The 17978-nt window shown below is 38.0% G+C and overlaps 2 protein-coding genes across 3 annotated transcripts in view; one reads left to right on the top strand and one right to left on the bottom strand.

Annotated features, from left to right (window-relative positions):
- The window catches only part of LOC110946484 (butyrophilin subfamily 2 member A2-like), a 417600-nt gene that overhangs the window by 219963 nt on the left and 179659 nt on the right, over positions 1-17978 (bottom strand). The window lies entirely within an intron of this gene.
- LOC110946856 (uncharacterized) lies at positions 2080-13374 on the top strand. Of its 2 annotated transcripts, none has more exons than XM_051943906.1 (7): positions 2080-2855; positions 3403-4127; positions 4321-4497; positions 4618-4758; positions 8288-8345; positions 8440-8593; positions 11675-13374. In XM_051943906.1, exons 1-7 carry the CDS (start codon positions 2654-2656, stop codon positions 11820-11822), a joined length of 1605 nt encoding a protein of 534 aa, XP_051799866.1. In that variant the 5' UTR covers positions 2080-2653; the 3' UTR covers positions 11823-13374. The 2 variants fall into 2 exon arrangements, with proteins under 2 accessions (XP_051799866.1, XP_051799865.1); XM_051943905.1 differs by having other exon boundaries at positions 8285-8345.

The following is a 17978-nucleotide window of genomic DNA, read 5'->3' as shown; positions in this document are numbered from 1 at the left end:
ATAGCAGAAAAAATACAAAGTCTGAGTAGAAAAAAGTTAGATTTTTTTGCTGTGGACACCATAAACATGTGTAATGAATCTTTTTCAGAACTTATAATGTAAATATAAATTGTTTGTCATAAAATAATGTACAAATTTAGCAGTTAACACAGTTATATACCACTATTTGCACTAAAATGCAGGAATTTTTTAGGCGTTTTTGCACAAGTATTTCCAAAATCATGAGGAGTCACAATAAAATTTTACATAAATGAATTTGTACCATTCCAAAAAGCTTTTTCTGTCCACCATAATCTATACAATGACAGAAACAATAGAAACAGGCTTTAGGACCACAGGGAGAATCCAGAGTCCTGTGTAAAACAAAAATTTCAGCATTCTCGTCCATCCACCCTATGACAAAAGTTTTTAGCATTCTTTATGACAAAGAAACCCGTGAAATCAAATGTTCTGTATTAGCTTTTCTCTAACAAAGAAAGAACTAACAACAACAAAAACTCAGCAATTTAACTGTTTGAAATATACCAATCAGAAAATAAAACTTTAGCAATTTAACTGTTTGAAGTACTCGATCAGAAAATAAAACATTAAAAATTTAACTTTTTGAAATATATCATTTGGATAAATAAAACATTAACAATTTAACTGCTTGGAATATATCATAAATAAAAAAAACATTAACAATTTGACTGTTTAAAATAGATCAATCAGAAAATAAGAACCGACAGTCTTTTATCCAGAAAGTTTCAATGATGTAGAAATCAACATATAGTTTAAACAACAGTTGTAGTTCTTGCCATAATGCTGATTGTTTGTCGGAGACTCCTGCTGAGAGAGGCTGCAGTCAGGCTGACTGATGGAACTAAACAGAACTAGCTGCTCATTCGTAAACTGAAATGAGGAGACCAGAATAAAGGAGGCTGGAGGTGCAGCCTACATCCACAAAGCCATAATTCAAGCTGTGCATTCATTTAGGACATAATAATTTAGATCACTATTAGGCACCGGACTGTTTTACTGTGGCTGAAGCTCTGAGGTGCTTTACAGGCCCTGAAGTAGGTCTCTTGTTTGATTTTTTTTTTTTTTTTTTAGTTGTTGTCTTTTCAGCAACTTCATAATTCCTTGGGTGAGGCCCAACTTCTTGTACTCTGCTTCTCTTAAAACCAATTTAACCAACTTCACTGACTACAAACTCACGTTTCTTTCCCCCGGCATATTTCTCAATAACGGAAAGAGACAATAACGTGATGTTTGGTCTCGTTTGACAGTTTTCACGAGGAAGATAGGACGTATGCAAAAATCAACCAAACTGTCCGAGAAAGAACGAATTTACCAGTTCTTCATTTTTATGTTATCGCAAATGAATGTTATGTCATTACAGTCATTATATTTGTGTTTTACATTTGATATATTAGATTATAATAACGAACAAACACAAAATTTAACAAGACTGAACAGAAACTTTGAACCTAACCTCCTGGTAATGCGCAACCTGGAGTTTTGTAAGAACTTACATGTAGCATCGCATCATTGCTGGAAACTGCTGCAGTGTTTTTCTATTAGTACATGGCACATGCCACTGCCACGTATAAAGGGAAACAATGAAATGGGGATACTGACAGCAAAGTATTTTTATTCTTTACTGGACACAATAAGTATTAAAAAATAAGTAATGCATAAAAACTTTTTGAAATTTCTGTAATAATTAAATGAAGAAGGTCCGTTGTTGGATGGGATGTTCACACTCCTGCATGTGTGCATGAGGACAGAAGAGGATATTTGCCGATCAGTGATTCAACTAAGAGATGTGTCACCGTCATATTCAATGGAATAAGCCTGGATATTTCAAGATCCTAAGAGAGTTAGTGGTTCTTAACCTTTCTTTTAGTTACATTTTCTAATTAACTTGTAAATGCAAGCTGCATTATCAACTTAAGTCTCAGGTGTTTTTTGAGGCAGATCAAAAATGTAAACCTGAGACTTAAGTTGATATAATATAATACATTTATAATAATTTATAATAATAATAATAATAATAATTTATAATATTTATAATACATTATTATAATATAATACAATTTGGTCCACTCATACATACATGGACTATGCGCTTTGAATCAAAGCATTCTTATTTTAAAAGGTGCATCAGGGCAAGCAAAAACTTCATAAATGTAACAAAGTCTCTGGCTGATCGACACCAGTTGTTTCAGGCTTATCAGTCTACTGGTACTTTGTTTGGGCCCCAGGTTCATGTCTCGGACTCTACACGGTTCTACCCAGAGCTCTATCAGCAGAACATAAAGACAGTGGTTGAAGAATTTGATTTGAACTCAAGTAACTCAGTTGTCACAGAGAAGGTCCAGGTTAAAGGCACTACATATGCAAATGGTATGCTTGTCTTACTGAGATATACCAAAGGACAACTACAGTTAGGACAAATAGCAAGCATTTTTGTAAAAAATGAAACTACTGTCCTACTTTTGCTTCGAGGGAAAACTGCCAGCTGGATACCTGAGCTTGGACTCTATGGAGTTCATGAAAAAGATTCTGACCAGTTCACCTGCCGTAATCTGAGCACACTTGATGATTATTATCCACTTTCTTCTTACCAGAGAGGTGCAAGGTGGCTGATTCCACTTAAACACACACCAACATGGAATTTGTAAAAGATGTAGTTAAGAAAGCCATGCCATCACTCGGTAGCGACCAGATGGATGCCCTCATGGCTAGACTGGAGGAATTAGGAGTTCTATCGGTAGATGACCTGGCCCTTGTGGATGCTGTGGAGATTAAAGACACTCTGCCACTCATTCAGTGCAAACGATTCGTCAGAGCTATCCAAGGTTTACAAGAAGGTAAGATTTTTGTGGGTTTTTTTTTACTCACACTCCCCAATTCTGCACAGTACTGAATTTCATACTTCAACTTCTGAATTGCACTTTAGTGTACAAATAAATCCAAATAGACAATTGCGGATCCATTTGATTCCACTTGTAGGTTACTCATTCCCTAAGGGTCTTGGCAGACAGCAAACTGCCATTGGCAGTGTGTAAATATAATTTATATTTTTTAGGGTTATTGGGTTATTTATTTTACATACTATGGCATAAATGGTTCATCCTATTTGATTGACTGCGGAAACAGTCAATCAATGTTTTTGTTGTGAAATAGATAAAATGGCACATAAGCTCACATTGTGACATATTACACTCAAGTTAACATCCAAATAGTAACCCCAAAAATACTATTTGAATTTTTGACAAATTTGATTTAAAAACACATTTGATTTAGAAATATGTAATTTATTCAATGTACAGTAACTTGCCTAATAATTTTTTTTCTTATAAATTAATTGGCAACATTGTTGATGTGGTTCATTTATGGAGATATGTGTATTTATAGATTCACAAGCTGCACCACAGTTCACAAGCCCTGGACGCTCTACACCTGGACACTCTACACCTGGACGCTCTACACCTGGACGCTCTACACCTGGACGCTCTACACCTGGACGCTCTACACCTGGCCCCTCTTCACCTGGCCCCTCTTCACCTGGCCCCTCTTCACCTGGATGCTCATCTACACCTCAGCGAAAGCATTTTCATCTGCCCCCAACATCACTTGAAACGGCAGACTCCCCAACCCATGAGACTTATTCTGTACCATGGCACAAAATTTCCTCTAAAGTCATGGATTACCTGCATAAAAAGAAGCACATAATGGGGAAACACAGGAGAGAAATAGTTCGCATAATTGCTGATGATTACCTCCATAAACACCCTGGAAGACCTGGTAGACAAAAGCTGAGGGAAATCGCAAGTATGATTGTAGGGCAATATCCTGCCTCCTTCAAGCTGACAGAGCCATTTGGAAATAAACCATTTGCAAAAGATGGTTCAGAAACTCTCTTTCGCCAGCTGGAACACAGAGTTGAAAATATGGCAAGGCCACAGGGCTCACAGAAGACACGAGCAGCAGATGAAGGTCCAACAAAGAGAAAGTCCAGAAGTTCAGCGCGGTATGGATGTGTGGAGTGGGATCCTGTCATTGAGGAGACAGTGTCGAGGGAAGACCTGCTGTCTAAACAAGAAGAATTGAAACGTGCCTTCGAAACCAGTGATCTTCAGGTGGGTCTGTTAACATTATTTACTTGTGTTTTATGGAGAACTTTTTGATTGAGTAATATAGAAGTAAAAGTACAATTGGACGCACTGTGAACTTGCAGATCAGCTATTAAATGTTGTTGTTTTTTTTTGTTGTTTTTTTTGACTTCTCACAGAAATGTATTTGCATTAATATTCTGTTGTCTTATATTTTTAGGAGTCATCGGTTCGAAAATTGATGAGTGAGACATATCCCCTCCAGCGTGAAACCATCAACAATGAAACAGATGTTCGTGTCATGAAGGACGAGTGGCCGTTCCTGTTTGATGTTCCGTACCTTTTTGACCATGCATCCAAACTCCTTGGCTTCTCCGTACAAGACAAGCTGGCACAGGTGTGTTATCACTGTCATTATTGTTTTATGCGGCTGCACTGTCTTGAGGAAGCAAAACCAAAATAATTTATATTCTTGTATACCTGCACACAATAAAGTAACATCTTCAATCTTCAACAGGAACTTTCCAAAAAGGAAAAGGGCATTACTGACTTCCTTGACTCAAAAGGAATGAAGACTGGTGAAGGTCCAATACAGCTGGTCTGTGGCATTGCAAAATACTTCAAGGAAGACCCTGAACAACTTTTCACCAAGAAAGAGGTAAATTTAACAGTGTGATAGACTAAACACTCCATACAGTACTCAGTACAGATTGAAGTATAGATAATGTAAATGAACCATCATATTTGACCCACTTTGCGCTGCTGATAGGGTTGCACAGACACAAGTTTTTTCAAAACTGGTAAGAGTATGGGTACTTATAATTCAGTATTCAGATACGAATACTGACCAAATCACGTATTCTATCATTGAATAATATAAAACTGATACTTATTTATGAATGATCTCATTAGTCCATGAAATGTCTTCCATAGTGAAAAAGGTTTAATAAAGGCAACTGCACACAGATTTTAGTTCAGCGACATTTCAAGTCACTCACTGACTCTTTATCACACATAGAATTAGTTAGCATGATTGAAGATCAACATTGCAACATCAAATGTTTAAATAATGCAGCATTCTGTGAGATTACCATGGCAACAGGACCAAGTCAGTCTCCTGTACTTTCACAAATTTATTTTCATTCTGTTTGTTTTATGAATGCTCTCATTAGTCCAGGAACTGTTCTCCATAGTGAAAAAGGTATAAAAAAGACAACTGGACACAGATTTGTTACAGCAACGTTTCAAGTCAATCTCAGACTCTTTATCAAGCTTAGAAATGGTTTAAACAAACCAAATAAATAGTTTGAGATTGATTTGAAACGTTGCTGTAACAAAACTGTGTCCTGTTGTCTTTTTATATATATATATATATGTATATATATATACCTTTTTCACTATTCAGCCTTAGTCTTTAAACAATTTGAAGTAAATCAAAGGCAAATTATAACCACACGTTTGATGATAGAGAACTTAAGATTCTAGACAGAGAAAAAGGTTGGCTGCAACGAGAGGTCAGGGAAGCCATCTAGTTGAAGAAACACAGACCAAGTCTGAACAGAAGGGATGGGCTGAATTATAACTATCTATTTATACCAATCTTCTAAAGTCTAAACAGACTGAAATCTGTAGAATTACAGGAGACTGACTTTGTCCTGTTGCCATGGTAATCCCACAGAATGCTGCATTATTTAAACATTTGATGTTACGATGTTGATCTTCAATCATGCTAACTAATTCTATGTGTGATAAAGAGTCAGTGAGTGACTTGAAATGTCGCTGAATTAAAATCTATCCACTTGCCTTTTGTAAACCTTTTTTCACTAAGAGAAAATGATGCTTATTTCAGAAAGTTTTAAAAAAAGGTATAAATTAACCATTTAAATTTGTCATGTGATATTGAGCTTTGGAACCGCAATGCATCATAGAACTGCATGGCCATCTTGAAAGGGCAGCCAAATCAAAACAATCGAGAAGATCTTAAAATGCTGAATAGTTAGGTGAGTGTGCGTTAAAACAAACAACCATAGACTATATAAAATAGACCGCCCATCCTCACACAGCCCCGTTTCCCAAAGTTGGTCTCAAAGCTGTGTGAATCTAAAATGGCGCCCTGGGCCCCTCCCTCAAGAGATTTCCCTTAAAAGGACAGAAGAGGCGTGTGTTAGCTGTAACAGGCAGCGGCCACTCAGCGCCGCCCAATCAGCTCGTTGCTCCCCTTATTACTATGCAGAACTTTAAACATCCATAACTCAATCACAAATCTGTTTTCAGCCTATTCGTCACCTGTTTGTCATGAGATAACCCCAATCTAGCGGTAGAGACAATAAAACCTGCTGGAATCAGCCTATTAACCACTTTTTCACATGACTAAAGTCTCATTGGTGTGTGCGGGAAAACGGGGCTTCTGGAGTCAGTCCTCGCGGCGGAGGCATGAACTGCAAAGATGGCAGCCTCCAGCTTTATGGACCAAAGACCGCGGCCATACTCACCCATTGCCAACAACACAGCAGTTTCGGACCATTATTGTTGTTGAGTTTCCAACTGTGAAAGGGTTCCCAGAGGGTTTGTTGTTAATGTCGCTATCAACCCTCAAGATGGTGGCTCAACTATAGAAACCAATGGCTCCATGGCTCTGCTCCTTTTCTGTGACATCACACTCTAAAGCTCAATAGAGTAGATTTTGAAATAAGTTCTAAATATTTCAGAAATATAATTCAATTTTGTTAAATTTTGAAAATAAAAATCACATGATCTGGTATCTGTTTTAAGTATTGGCCTCTACATTATGAGTAAAAGTACACACCCTGGTATTTGTACTGATACCCGAAATCTTTATTGGTGCATCTCTAGCTGCTGCTATTCATTAATTATGAAACTACTTATGAAAATATCTCTTTCTCCTGGAAATGAAATCAATCACAGCCTACTTTGATTTTGTTTTCTGACCAAGAGCACATTCCTCATTAAATTGTACACTAAAGCATCCAGGATTTCCCCCAGCGCTTTATTAGCCTGGCAGCCCACCAGTCTTTGCCCCCCCCAGCCACCAGGCTAAGCGTTACGTTTTTTTTTGTTTTTTGACACCTTAAAAATAACTGACACATCGATTAGATTTACCCCGCTTCCTTCCCATGACATAAGACGTGGTCCAAACAAGGGCAGGAGACAGAGCACAGTTCTTATAAAACAAGAGTGCACGCTTTGCTTCCAGTCTGAGCCGTCACCGTCCCTTCTCTGTCTCTGCGCCACTGTCAAACCGCTGTCTTGTGCTGCTCCGCACCCCGTGTCCCCACCGCGATGGTGGTGGGAACACGGAGTGAAAGAGAATAGAGAGAAGAGGAGGTCGAGAGTCTGCTGTGTTCAAACTGTTCTTTCCTCGAGAATCCCTCTTTCACAAAGCTAGATACAGACTCTGACGGTAAAACTCTGCCCCCTTCTCGTTACCATGACGCTGCGCTATGTAAAAATGACGATAATAATAGTAGATCTGATGAAAATAAAACTAGGCCTATACTGCTAGGCTACTACTTCTACTGAATGTATTCAGTCTTGAAATAAAGCAGTAAAGATCAATAAAAAAATATCAAGAGAACTTGGTTCACATTTCCTTTTTTTTTAATTGTAGCAGATTTAAAGCACCATTTCAGCTCTAAATAAAAAGATTCTTTCTCCAAAGAAAATTCTGTCAAAATGAGCCCAGAGTCTTATTTTTTCATGTTTTGTTTTTTTTTTACTGTTTTTAATCACAAATAAATGACATATAAAAGCTTTGTCATTGAACATATTTTCAATTATATTTATATTTGTTACACCACAGGGTCAATGCACTTATAATGCATTTTCAACTATATATTTTGAAATTCGAATATAATATTTTCTTATTATGCTAAAAATATATTATCTTAAGTTTTAAATATGCTTTTTTGCCCGTGTTTTAAATCGCTGCTGTTTTTAATCACGGGCTGCCAGTGGGCTTCTCTACCACTGGGCTTTGCCAGTTTTCTGGGGGAAACCCTGGCATCGTACTACATACTGTCTCTGACCACTCTGAAAGGTGTCATTAAAGTCACACCTGAAATAAAAATTCCTCCAAATTGGGTTTTGGAAAGTGAATTTGTATGTGTACATTAAAAACATCAAATCATCAATTCATGTGTCTTTGTTGTTTTATTTCTCCTAAGCAGATTTCAACAGATCCTGAAGTAGACGGAGTCCCATTGACCCCATGCATTCTAGACAGAGGTTTGTATTTAATCATTTTCGTAATGCTAGATATGATGCCTAAAAGTTATTTTTTTACTGTATTTTTATATATTTTTTGTTGCCTGTGTTTAAGATAACCAGAGATTCAAGATTGCTGTGGATCGGGAAGTTGTCAACGACCATATCACATCCCCCGTTGTGGCCCTGAGCTATGTCTTCTCCATGTTTTACGTCTACAACGTGAGATATCCAGAGAAGATGGCTCTTACCCTGGAGTTTATGCAAAGGTAAGGCACTTATTATTCCCACCTCAGCCCAAAGAACCCTTATCTGAGAAAGTGATGAGGCAGAGACCTACATATTACCTGAAATTATTTTGCAAATTTCATAGACCTGTTTTGACAGCACTATCAAAGTACACTTTCAATACTTTGTCAAAAAACAGACCAGGTGCAGTAAGGCACGCCAAAGTCGCTGTTACAGTCCAGACCAGGGGTTCCTTACCTTTGTTCTGCTAAAGACCAACTAAAGAATTTAAAAAAAAAAAAAAAAATCACAGGACTGGTTGTCAATTGATGAGAACTTTTATCAAAGAAAAAGAAAATAGTTACAAACAGCTCTCATTACTTTACATGCCTTTTACCAACAGGTGGCGACAAAAACACATAAAAGGAGGTGTCAGTCTAACCTAAAAAGCAATACATAGTGCAGTGTTTATTGTCAATTTCTATCAAATAGGGTCTAAATCAGGTAAAGTCCAGGTATAAACGAGCACAGGTACTCAACAAGGACCGAACTAGGACTAAATCACAACCAGGACAGAACTGGCATACAGCGGACAATGCATGACACTAAATCCGGACTAAACCAGTCCAGGACTGAACCAGGGTTAAAATAAAAAAAATATAAATACAAATATTTAGAGTATGGATCAAGGAAAGATAAAGATATACTTCATTTTTTTAAAGTATAAAAAAGGTTTAAGTACAGGTCCTTCCCCAAAAATTAGCATATTGTGATAAAGTCCATTATTTTCTTCATATATCTTAGATTCACGACACACGACTGAAGTAATTCAAGCTTTTTATTGTTTTAAAATTGATGATCTTTGGCCAAGAAGTAAAGAAAAAACAAAAATTCCCATTCCACAAAATTTGTATATTAAGAAAAGACCAAAATCATCCAATTTAAAACTATAAAAAGCTTGAATTACTTCAGTCGTGTGTCATGAATCTAAAATATATGAAAGTCTAATGTTTATCAGTGCATTGCAGAAATAAATGGACTTTTACCGCAGTATGCTAATTGTTTGGGAAGGACCTGTGTAGTGATTTTACAGATGTTAAAAGTTGGGTCTCTGTTTCACTGTGGGTTTTTTCCCCCCTCTTTTTAATAGTATGACGCCTCGTTCACACTGCACGCTTAATTTTTCAAAGTGACGCGCGTTAATTTGGAAAATGACGCCCTGGCTTTTGTGGCAGAGCTTCTGCTTCTATTTGGACCAACGCGCGTCAAAAAAGCCGGCTGCGGAGCCGTGGCCTCTGCTGCTCCTGGCTCTGTCTACAACCGGCTCCCCTGTCTGTACCTCTGCCGTGTCCGACAGGGTTGCCAGGCCTGGGCGATTATTTTGTTGTTTTTAGATACATTTTCCCACTGAGACCTGGCAACCCTGGTCTCTTGTTTCAGGCTAGCTGTGCCAAGCCAAGCCACACACCATATTGATAAATGTGCAAAAAACCAAACACCAGCAAACTCAACTCTGTATTTGAACAATGTATGGGGGCTGAATGTGTCCTTATGGCTTTATTGACTTTGTACAGTGTATTCCATGTGCTTCAACATTGATAGCCTGCAGGTAGCTTAGCCAGCGGGCTAACGCTAACCCGGTTAGCATTGTTGTAAACAAATGCAGCCGCAGTGGAATGATTCAAAAGCTCTGCAATAGAAACCAATGGAAACTATTGCAAAACTACCCAAACACTACTGGCCATATAAAGACAGCACTGATCAGAGAAGCAGCCCAGAGCTCCAGGATGACTCTGAATGAACTGCAGAGATCCACAGCTCAGGAGGAGGAGTCTAGACATGGGTCAACTTTTAGTTTTCACAGAGAGAATCTGACCTCAATCGCAGAGGGACTAAGGGAAAGACATTTTGAGAAAAATATCCCCAAAAGGTTTTTCAGGGCCACATGGGGAATACAACACTTTGTGGAAGAAAATCCTCTGCTCAGATGAGATAAAATAATGGATGTTTTGTCCTTCTGTGATTGTGGTCAGATTTGAGCTGTGAAAACTAAAAGTTGACCCATGTCTAGACTCCTCTTCCTGAGCTGTGGATCTCTGCCGTTCATTCAGAGTTATCCTGGAGCTCTGGGCTGCTTCTTTGATCAGTGCTGTCCTTGTCTGGCAGTAACATTAGCAGGACAGTAGTGTTTTGGTAGTTTTGCATTTGTTTCCATTGGTTTCTATTGCAGATCTTCTGAATCATTCCAGTGCGGCTATATTTGTTCTAAGGTTGGATTACACTCAGGTGGACTCTATTAAGTCATTAGGATCATTTAGAAATCCTCAGGTAACGTCTGGATTGAGTTTGGGACACTGAAAGTAAGGGGTTCATTTACTTTCGCAAAACCCTCTTCTCAATTTTTTATTTGTTAAAAAAGTTTGGAATATTCAATACATTTTCTTTACCTGGTTCTCACCAGATGGATATGTACAGAACTTAAACTGGAGTAAAGTTCTGTACAGTATCCATCTGGGCTCGCGGTAGTAAAAAACGCCAGTAGAAAACTCCCGGGCGGGGGCATTAACTCGCACCTGATTGGTTGAAGCGGCGGCTACTTCCGGGTTGGTTTTTGTTACAAAACGTATCCCACAGGTCATATTTTGTCCTAAATTCAATCGTAGTCGTATCTACGCGTTGGTCCTCACGCTACACTGTTTGTTGTTTTGTCACGGCCCTCGTAGCCTCCGTTCGCGCTAGGCGCTACTTCCTGGTTGTATTTTTTTTTAACTCGCGCTGCTCACGGTGCAGCCATCGGCAGCCAATCACGTTGGCTGGTTTTCTGCTGACCGAAAGCAGAGCCAGTGCCGAGGCCATGGCAAGATGGATTCTCGTCATTTGTGAACTCACAAATACCGCGAGAATTCAGATTGCATACAAGGTTAACATTTTCTTCCACTTCAGTTGTTTCACAATTGTTGTGTTGACTCCTAACAAAAAAAATTCCAATTTTATATCTTTACGTTTAAAGCCTGAAATATGGCAAAAAGTTCAAAGGGTTCAGATACTTTTTTTCCCCCACATCTTTGCCATTCAAGTACAGTAGTTACATATGTGGCTAATATATTTCTATTGATTCTCAGGATTTTCTTTGGGATCAATCCTGAGCGAGGCTCCAAGGCTGAGGTGACCGGGAAGAAACAGACCGGCATTCCTCCAAAGGTGTCCAGGCTGGTGACTCAGCTTAAGGAGTTCGAATGCAAGCAGAAGGAATCTGAATGGGCGATTTGAGCTTTTTTCGAAGCGCAAAACAGAACTTTGTGGACTGAAAGTAACACACACATGCATACACAATATTTGTTTGAATAGGTGAATCCAAAAAAATGGAGTTCTGAAGTAAAACAGTCTTTTACCATAATATAAATGTTCTTTTACATGACTGTCCTCAATATTGATTGCACTTGAACCTCTAGAGCTCACCACACACTTTGTGAGTCGAGAGGGTGACTTTCTTCTTCTGCAGGGTCATTATTTTGTGAATACTGTATGTCCTAAACAAATCAGTTGTGTCCCTAAGTTCAGTGGAGGGACTTGGGTGAGGAGATTGATCTTTGCCACAGCAGGGTTTAAAATTGGGCTGAGTTTGTCAATGTGGAGAATGGGGAGTGGGGAGTTGTAGGACAGTTTCTGCGTCTCCCCAGGGGGGGCTTCTCATTTTGCACGTGACAGGTGAGCCGACATCAACAGTGGCAAATGGTGATGGTGCCAGGGATGGCCCGTTGTTTTTTTTGTTTTTTGTTGTCCCCGAGTCAGTCATTCGATTTTTGAAACCATAGTGAGTCCCAATCAGATACTTGAAAATATAAATATGAAGTATTTGAATGAATATGAAGTATTTGATATTTTCAAGCATCAAGTATTTATGTCAAGTATTTGATATTTTCTGTAATAAAGATACAGGAAGTTTTTCTGTAAATTTAAACTTTAAGAAGTACTTTTTAAAGTACTTTTGAAGAAATAACTAATATAAATTTGATTACACTGAACCATAATAAAAATGTAGGAAATGTTAACATTTAGGTCCAAATTCTGTAAATAACTAAATATTATATCTGAATATATGTATATTTTACAGAAAATTTAAAGGTTTGATTGAGGACGAACTTGGAGCCATGTGATTGAATCAGGACATCCCTAGTGGGATGTTTGTGAAGGCGCTCAATAGTCCGGAAAATATTTTCCATTGTGAAAAAGTTTTAAATAAGGCAACTGAACATAATGACAATGCTTGATAAACTTCAAAGTGGGAGCTCCATTATTTTCTATTGTATTTTATGTTTTTGTGCAAATGTCTCCATTCAGTTTGTATGATATACAGGTGGTGGAGGGGTTATGTAAAAATAAGCACAGCATAAATTCTATGGGTTCCAATCCCCCATGTTCAAGTGGAGGGAAGTTGAGTGATATTTGTCACTGCTAAACAACTGGTAGAACTGAGTCTGTCAGTGTGGAATGTGGAGTTGGAGGGGTAGATTTCTACTTCCTCCTGGAGGGGGTTCCTCATTTTCCACTGAGAGGCAAACCAGCAACAGCAATGGCAAATGCAGTGTTTTATCGTTTTCCTGAAATGTCTTTAACTATGGACGATTGGCACCATAACCTCAATTTCATGGATATGTATTGCTGCACTAATGTTTTATAGAAAACTTGTTGCACTTTTTTTTTTTTTTTAATAGAGAAGTTGTATGTTGTTGGAACGTTAATGTTTATGTTTATTTAAGAAATTGGAGTAAATACATACAACTGTTTGAACAAAACAAAATAAATAACTGTTCTCTTTCAATATCTTTGGTTTATTCAGATTGGGGGATGTTGAAGGGAAAGGCCTTGAACTGTACACAATTTTAAAATTGACGGAAGTGTCCATATATGGTACAGAAGAAGTAGGGTAAATCTACGGAAATATCAGTTATAAGGTTTAAGGAAGCATCCGTTGAAAAACGGAAAATCTACTGCAAAAGTACGGAATTATCCATATTACGATTGACGGAAGTGTCCGTATATTGTACAGAAGAAGTCAGGTAAATATACGGAAATATCCGTTATAAAGGTTTACGGAAGTGTCCGTTGAAAAACGGAGAAACTACTGCAAAAGTACAGAATTATCCATATTACGATTGACGGAAGTGTCCGTAAATGATACAGAAGAAGTCAGGTAAATATACGGAAATATCCGTTATAAGGGTTTACGGAAGTGTCCGTAGAATAACGGAAAAAGTACTGGCAATTAATTACCAGTACTTTTTCCGTTTTTTAACGGAAATTTTTTTGACAGTGTAGTATAGATAGATAGATAGATAGATAGATAGATAGATAGATAGATAGATAGATAGATAGATAGATAGATAGATAGATCTGCAGCAGGAGCCAATCAAGAAAAGGTCCTGTGTATGGTATAATTTCCATTTGCTGCCTGATATCAAGGTAACTACGACTCTTATTTTTATTTTACCTGTATTTACATTGGAAAACTCAGGGCATGCCCTCATGTATAATGATGTTGCTGTAGAAAATATAATTACACTATTGTTGTCCTTGACACGCATGCCTGTGCTGGAGCCAATGCCCAATTTCAATGGAATGGAAAATTACTTGACTGCATTGAAATTCTGATTGACTTTGGTAAGTGATTGTTTCACAGGTCCAGTGAATGCTGTGTGAACAGGTTTTCTCTAGGGCTGAGAAGATAGTCAGCAAAAGAAGAAACCACTTGAGTGCAAAAACTGTTGATAAATTATTTCTAAATAAAAAATCATATCCCTGTGTTACTGGGCAGCAGAATTGCGGTCTATTAAATTCTGTTTTGCAACAAAAGATGTCCCACAGTGGAAAGAAATGGAGTCGGAATGTTTAAGTTTAACTTTGCCCTCATATTTATATTCGGACACATTAAGAAATCTAATGAAACAAACTGCTAATCCAATTGTTAAAAACGTGGTTAAAATCTGGTTTGAAGTGAAGAAATTTATTAGGGAACCTGATGTGCTGTCTCAATATACTCTAATCTGGGGAAACCAACGTTTTGCACCAGGGAAGGCAGATGCTGTATTTCAACAATGGGCATTAAAATGGTTAGAAAATATTACAGACCTATATTTGCCCCAATCAGACAGCATGATGTCCTTTGAGGTAATAAAGTGCAAGTATGACACAGACAAAAAATATTTTTTCAAATTTCTTCAGCTTAGAAGCTTTATTAGAACCAGCCAAAACAGTGTTTTAACCAGGCCCCCAATATGTAATATAGAAAAAAATATGTATTAAAACAAGTTCAACAAAGGGGCTATATCAGAACTATATAATCTGTTAGTGTCAAGTTCAGCTGAGACTTGAGATGTAAAAACAAAAAGAGTGGAAACAAGATCTAAAGATGGACATAACATCAGAGGACTGGGAACTGATTTGCACCAAAGCCCACACTCAATCAATATACACACGTGGACAAAATTGTTGGTACCCCTCAGTTAAAGAAGGAAAAACCCACAATTCTCACTGAAATCACTTGAAACTCACAAAAGTAACAATAAATAAAAATTTATTGAAAATTAAATCATCAAAAACAGCCATTACTTTTGAATTGTTGATTAACATAATTATTTAAAAAAAACAAACTAATGAAACAGGCCTGGACAAAAATGATGGTACCTCTATAAAAGATTGAAAACTATTTGACCAGAGTGACATGATTAACTCAGGTGTGTCATTTAATTGACATCACAGGTGTTTCCAAACTCATAATCAGTCAGTCTGCCTATTTAAAGGGAGACAAGTAGTCACCCTGCTGTTTGGTGAAAAGGTGTGTACCACACTGAACATGGACAACAGAAAGCGAAGGAGAGAATTGTCCCAGGACATCCGAAAAAAAATTATAGACAAACATCTTAAAGGTAAAGGCTATAAGACCATCTCTAAACAGCTTGAAGTTCCTGTGACAACAGTGGCTCATATTATTCAGAAGTTCAAGACCCACGGGACAGTAGCCAACCTCCCTGGACGTGGCCGCAAGAGGAAAATTGATGACAAATTGAAGAGACGGATCGTTGGAATTGTATCCAAAGAGCCCAGAGCAACCTCCAAAGAAATTAAAGGTGAACTCCAAGGCCAAGGTACATCAGTGTCAGATCGCACCATTCGTCGTCGTTTGAGCCAAAGTGGACTTCATGGGAGACGACCAAGGAGGACACCACTGCTGAAAAAAACTCATAAAAAAGCCAGACTGGAATTTGCAAAAATGCATGTTGACAAGCCACAAAGCTTCTGGGAGAATGTCCTTTGGACAGATGAGACCAAACTGGAGCTTTTTGGTAAGGCACATCAACTCTATGTTCATAGACTCAAAAACCAAGCATACGAAGAAAAGAACACTGTCCCTACGGTGAAACATGGAGGAGGCTCAGTAATGTTTTGGGGCTGCTTTGCTGCATCTGGCACAGGGTGTCTTGAAAGTGTGCAAGGTACGATGAAATCTGAAGACTATCAAGGCATTCTGGAGAGAAATGTGCTGCCTAGTGTCAGAAAGCTTGGTCTCAGTCGCAGGTCATGGGTCTTCCAACAGGACAACGATCCAAAACACACAGCCAAAAACACCCAAGAATGGCTGAGAGAAAAGCGTTGGACTATTCTAAAGTGGCCTTCTATGAGCCCAGATCTGAATCCCATTGAACATATGTGGAAGGAGCTGAAACATGCCATTTGGAGAAGACACCCATCAAACCTGAGACAACTGGAGCTGTTTGCTCATGAGGAGTGGGCCAAAATACCTGTTGACAGCTGCAGAACGCTCATTGACAAATACAGAAATGGTTTAATTGCAGTGATTACCTCAAAAGGTTGTGCAACAAAATATTAAGTTATGGGTACCATCATTTTTGTCCAGCCCTATTTCATTAGTTTGTTTTTTTAAATAATTATGTTAATCAACAATTCAAAAGTGATGGCTGATTTTGATTATTTAATTTTCAATAAATTTTGATTTATTGTTACTTTTGTGAGTTTCAAGTGATTTCAGTGAGAATTGTGGGTTTTTCCTTCTTTAACTGAGGGGTACCAACAATTTTGTCCACGTGTGTATACCGGATTTAAATTGCTACAATACAAATGGTTGTTGAGAACATGTATTACACCAGTTAAACTAAATAAGTTTAACAGCAACATCCCAGATTTATGTGTTAAATGTAATGAGGCAAAGGGAACTTTATACCATTGTATGTGGGATTGCACAAAGGTTAAAAAATTCTGGGGGGAGATTAAACACACAATAGAAAATATTATTTCTAAAAATATTACAATGAACCCTGCTCACTTTATTTTGGGACTTTATCCAAAGTGACATAAGTACACCAAGAGTGAGCGTATAATAATAGATTCAAGCCTCCTGCATGCTAAAAAAATTACTTGCACTCTTTTGGAAAAAAAACTTGCATACCAAGATTAGTAAACTGGATGAAACAGATGTTAACCTTTCCTCTGGAAAGACTGGCACATGTACGAAAAAGGAGACAGGATTCGTTTGAGAAAGCGTGGGGACCCTTTATTGCTTTCGTGAAATCCATGAATTTAACCTCAGCCCACTGTTGTACATGTGTACTTCAGTGTACCGCCGGCGGTACACTTACTAATTTGCATAGGAATTTAAAGAATGTCCAAAGGCTGCAAACGCGATTATGCAAACACTATACGCCGATAGAAAGCTTAGATTCTCATGAATCCGCCGGTATAAACCACTTTCAGATGCGATTACCACAGCGGGTGAGAAAAACACATTTGTCCGACAAAAACGAATATCCATCCATCCGTTCTCTATACACGGCTTTAACGCACACAGCGCGACTCGGATTTGCGGGTTCATTATTACACACAGATGAAAATATTCCACAAAAAACGGCCATAATCCAACCTTGGACATCCAGACGACACAAGTCAGTAAACTATTTTGTCCAAAACATGTCCTGAAGTCGGTATATAATCCACAAATCGGTCGTTTTCAAGGAAATGCACCTCGCGATGCGCGTCCAATATTCCCTGTATTTCTCGTCATATTTAACGGGTTATTGTTTTTGATTGTATTTTTTTTCTGTGTCTTGTTGTGTCCTTGTTCTTATGGTGTGTGTATTTGGACCCAGTGTCTGGAATAAAGCTGAATTGAATTGAATTGAATATTTTTTATTTACAAATAGAATATTAGCGATTTTTTGTACTGAAAATGGCTGGAATTGACTGCAGCTGATCGTCTCTGTCCAGTCTTTTCGCCTCAGTGCATTTAACCACAACTGTCTTCGTTCCCTCTGAGCACGAGTGTTCGGTGGAATCCTATAAAACTTTAATTTGCGTTCGCCAATGTCATTCCTCCTATTCTGGCATCCAAAAAGAGCAGGACGACATTTTAGA

The sequence above is a fragment of the Acanthochromis polyacanthus genome, chromosome 23 (assembly GCF_021347895.1).
Source record: "Acanthochromis polyacanthus isolate Apoly-LR-REF ecotype Palm Island chromosome 23, KAUST_Apoly_ChrSc, whole genome shotgun sequence".
NCBI classification, from domain to species: domain Eukaryota; kingdom Metazoa; phylum Chordata; class Actinopteri; family Pomacentridae; genus Acanthochromis; species Acanthochromis polyacanthus.
This window is presented reverse-complemented; position numbering and strand designations above follow the sequence as displayed.

Bases quoted from the DNA above. Each gene is read 5' to 3' on its own strand.
- LOC110946856 (XM_051943905.1), top strand. From the start codon at position 2,654: ATGGAATTTGTAAAAGATGTAGTTAAGAAAGCCATGCCATCACTCGGT. The intron at 2,856-3,402 runs GTAAGATTTTTG...GTGTATTTATAG, and splicing joins TATCCAAGGTTTACAAGAAG to ATTCACAAGCTGCACCACAG. The intron at 4,128-4,320 runs GTGGGTCTGTTA...TTATATTTTTAG, and splicing joins TCGAAACCAGTGATCTTCAG to GAGTCATCGGTTCGAAAATT.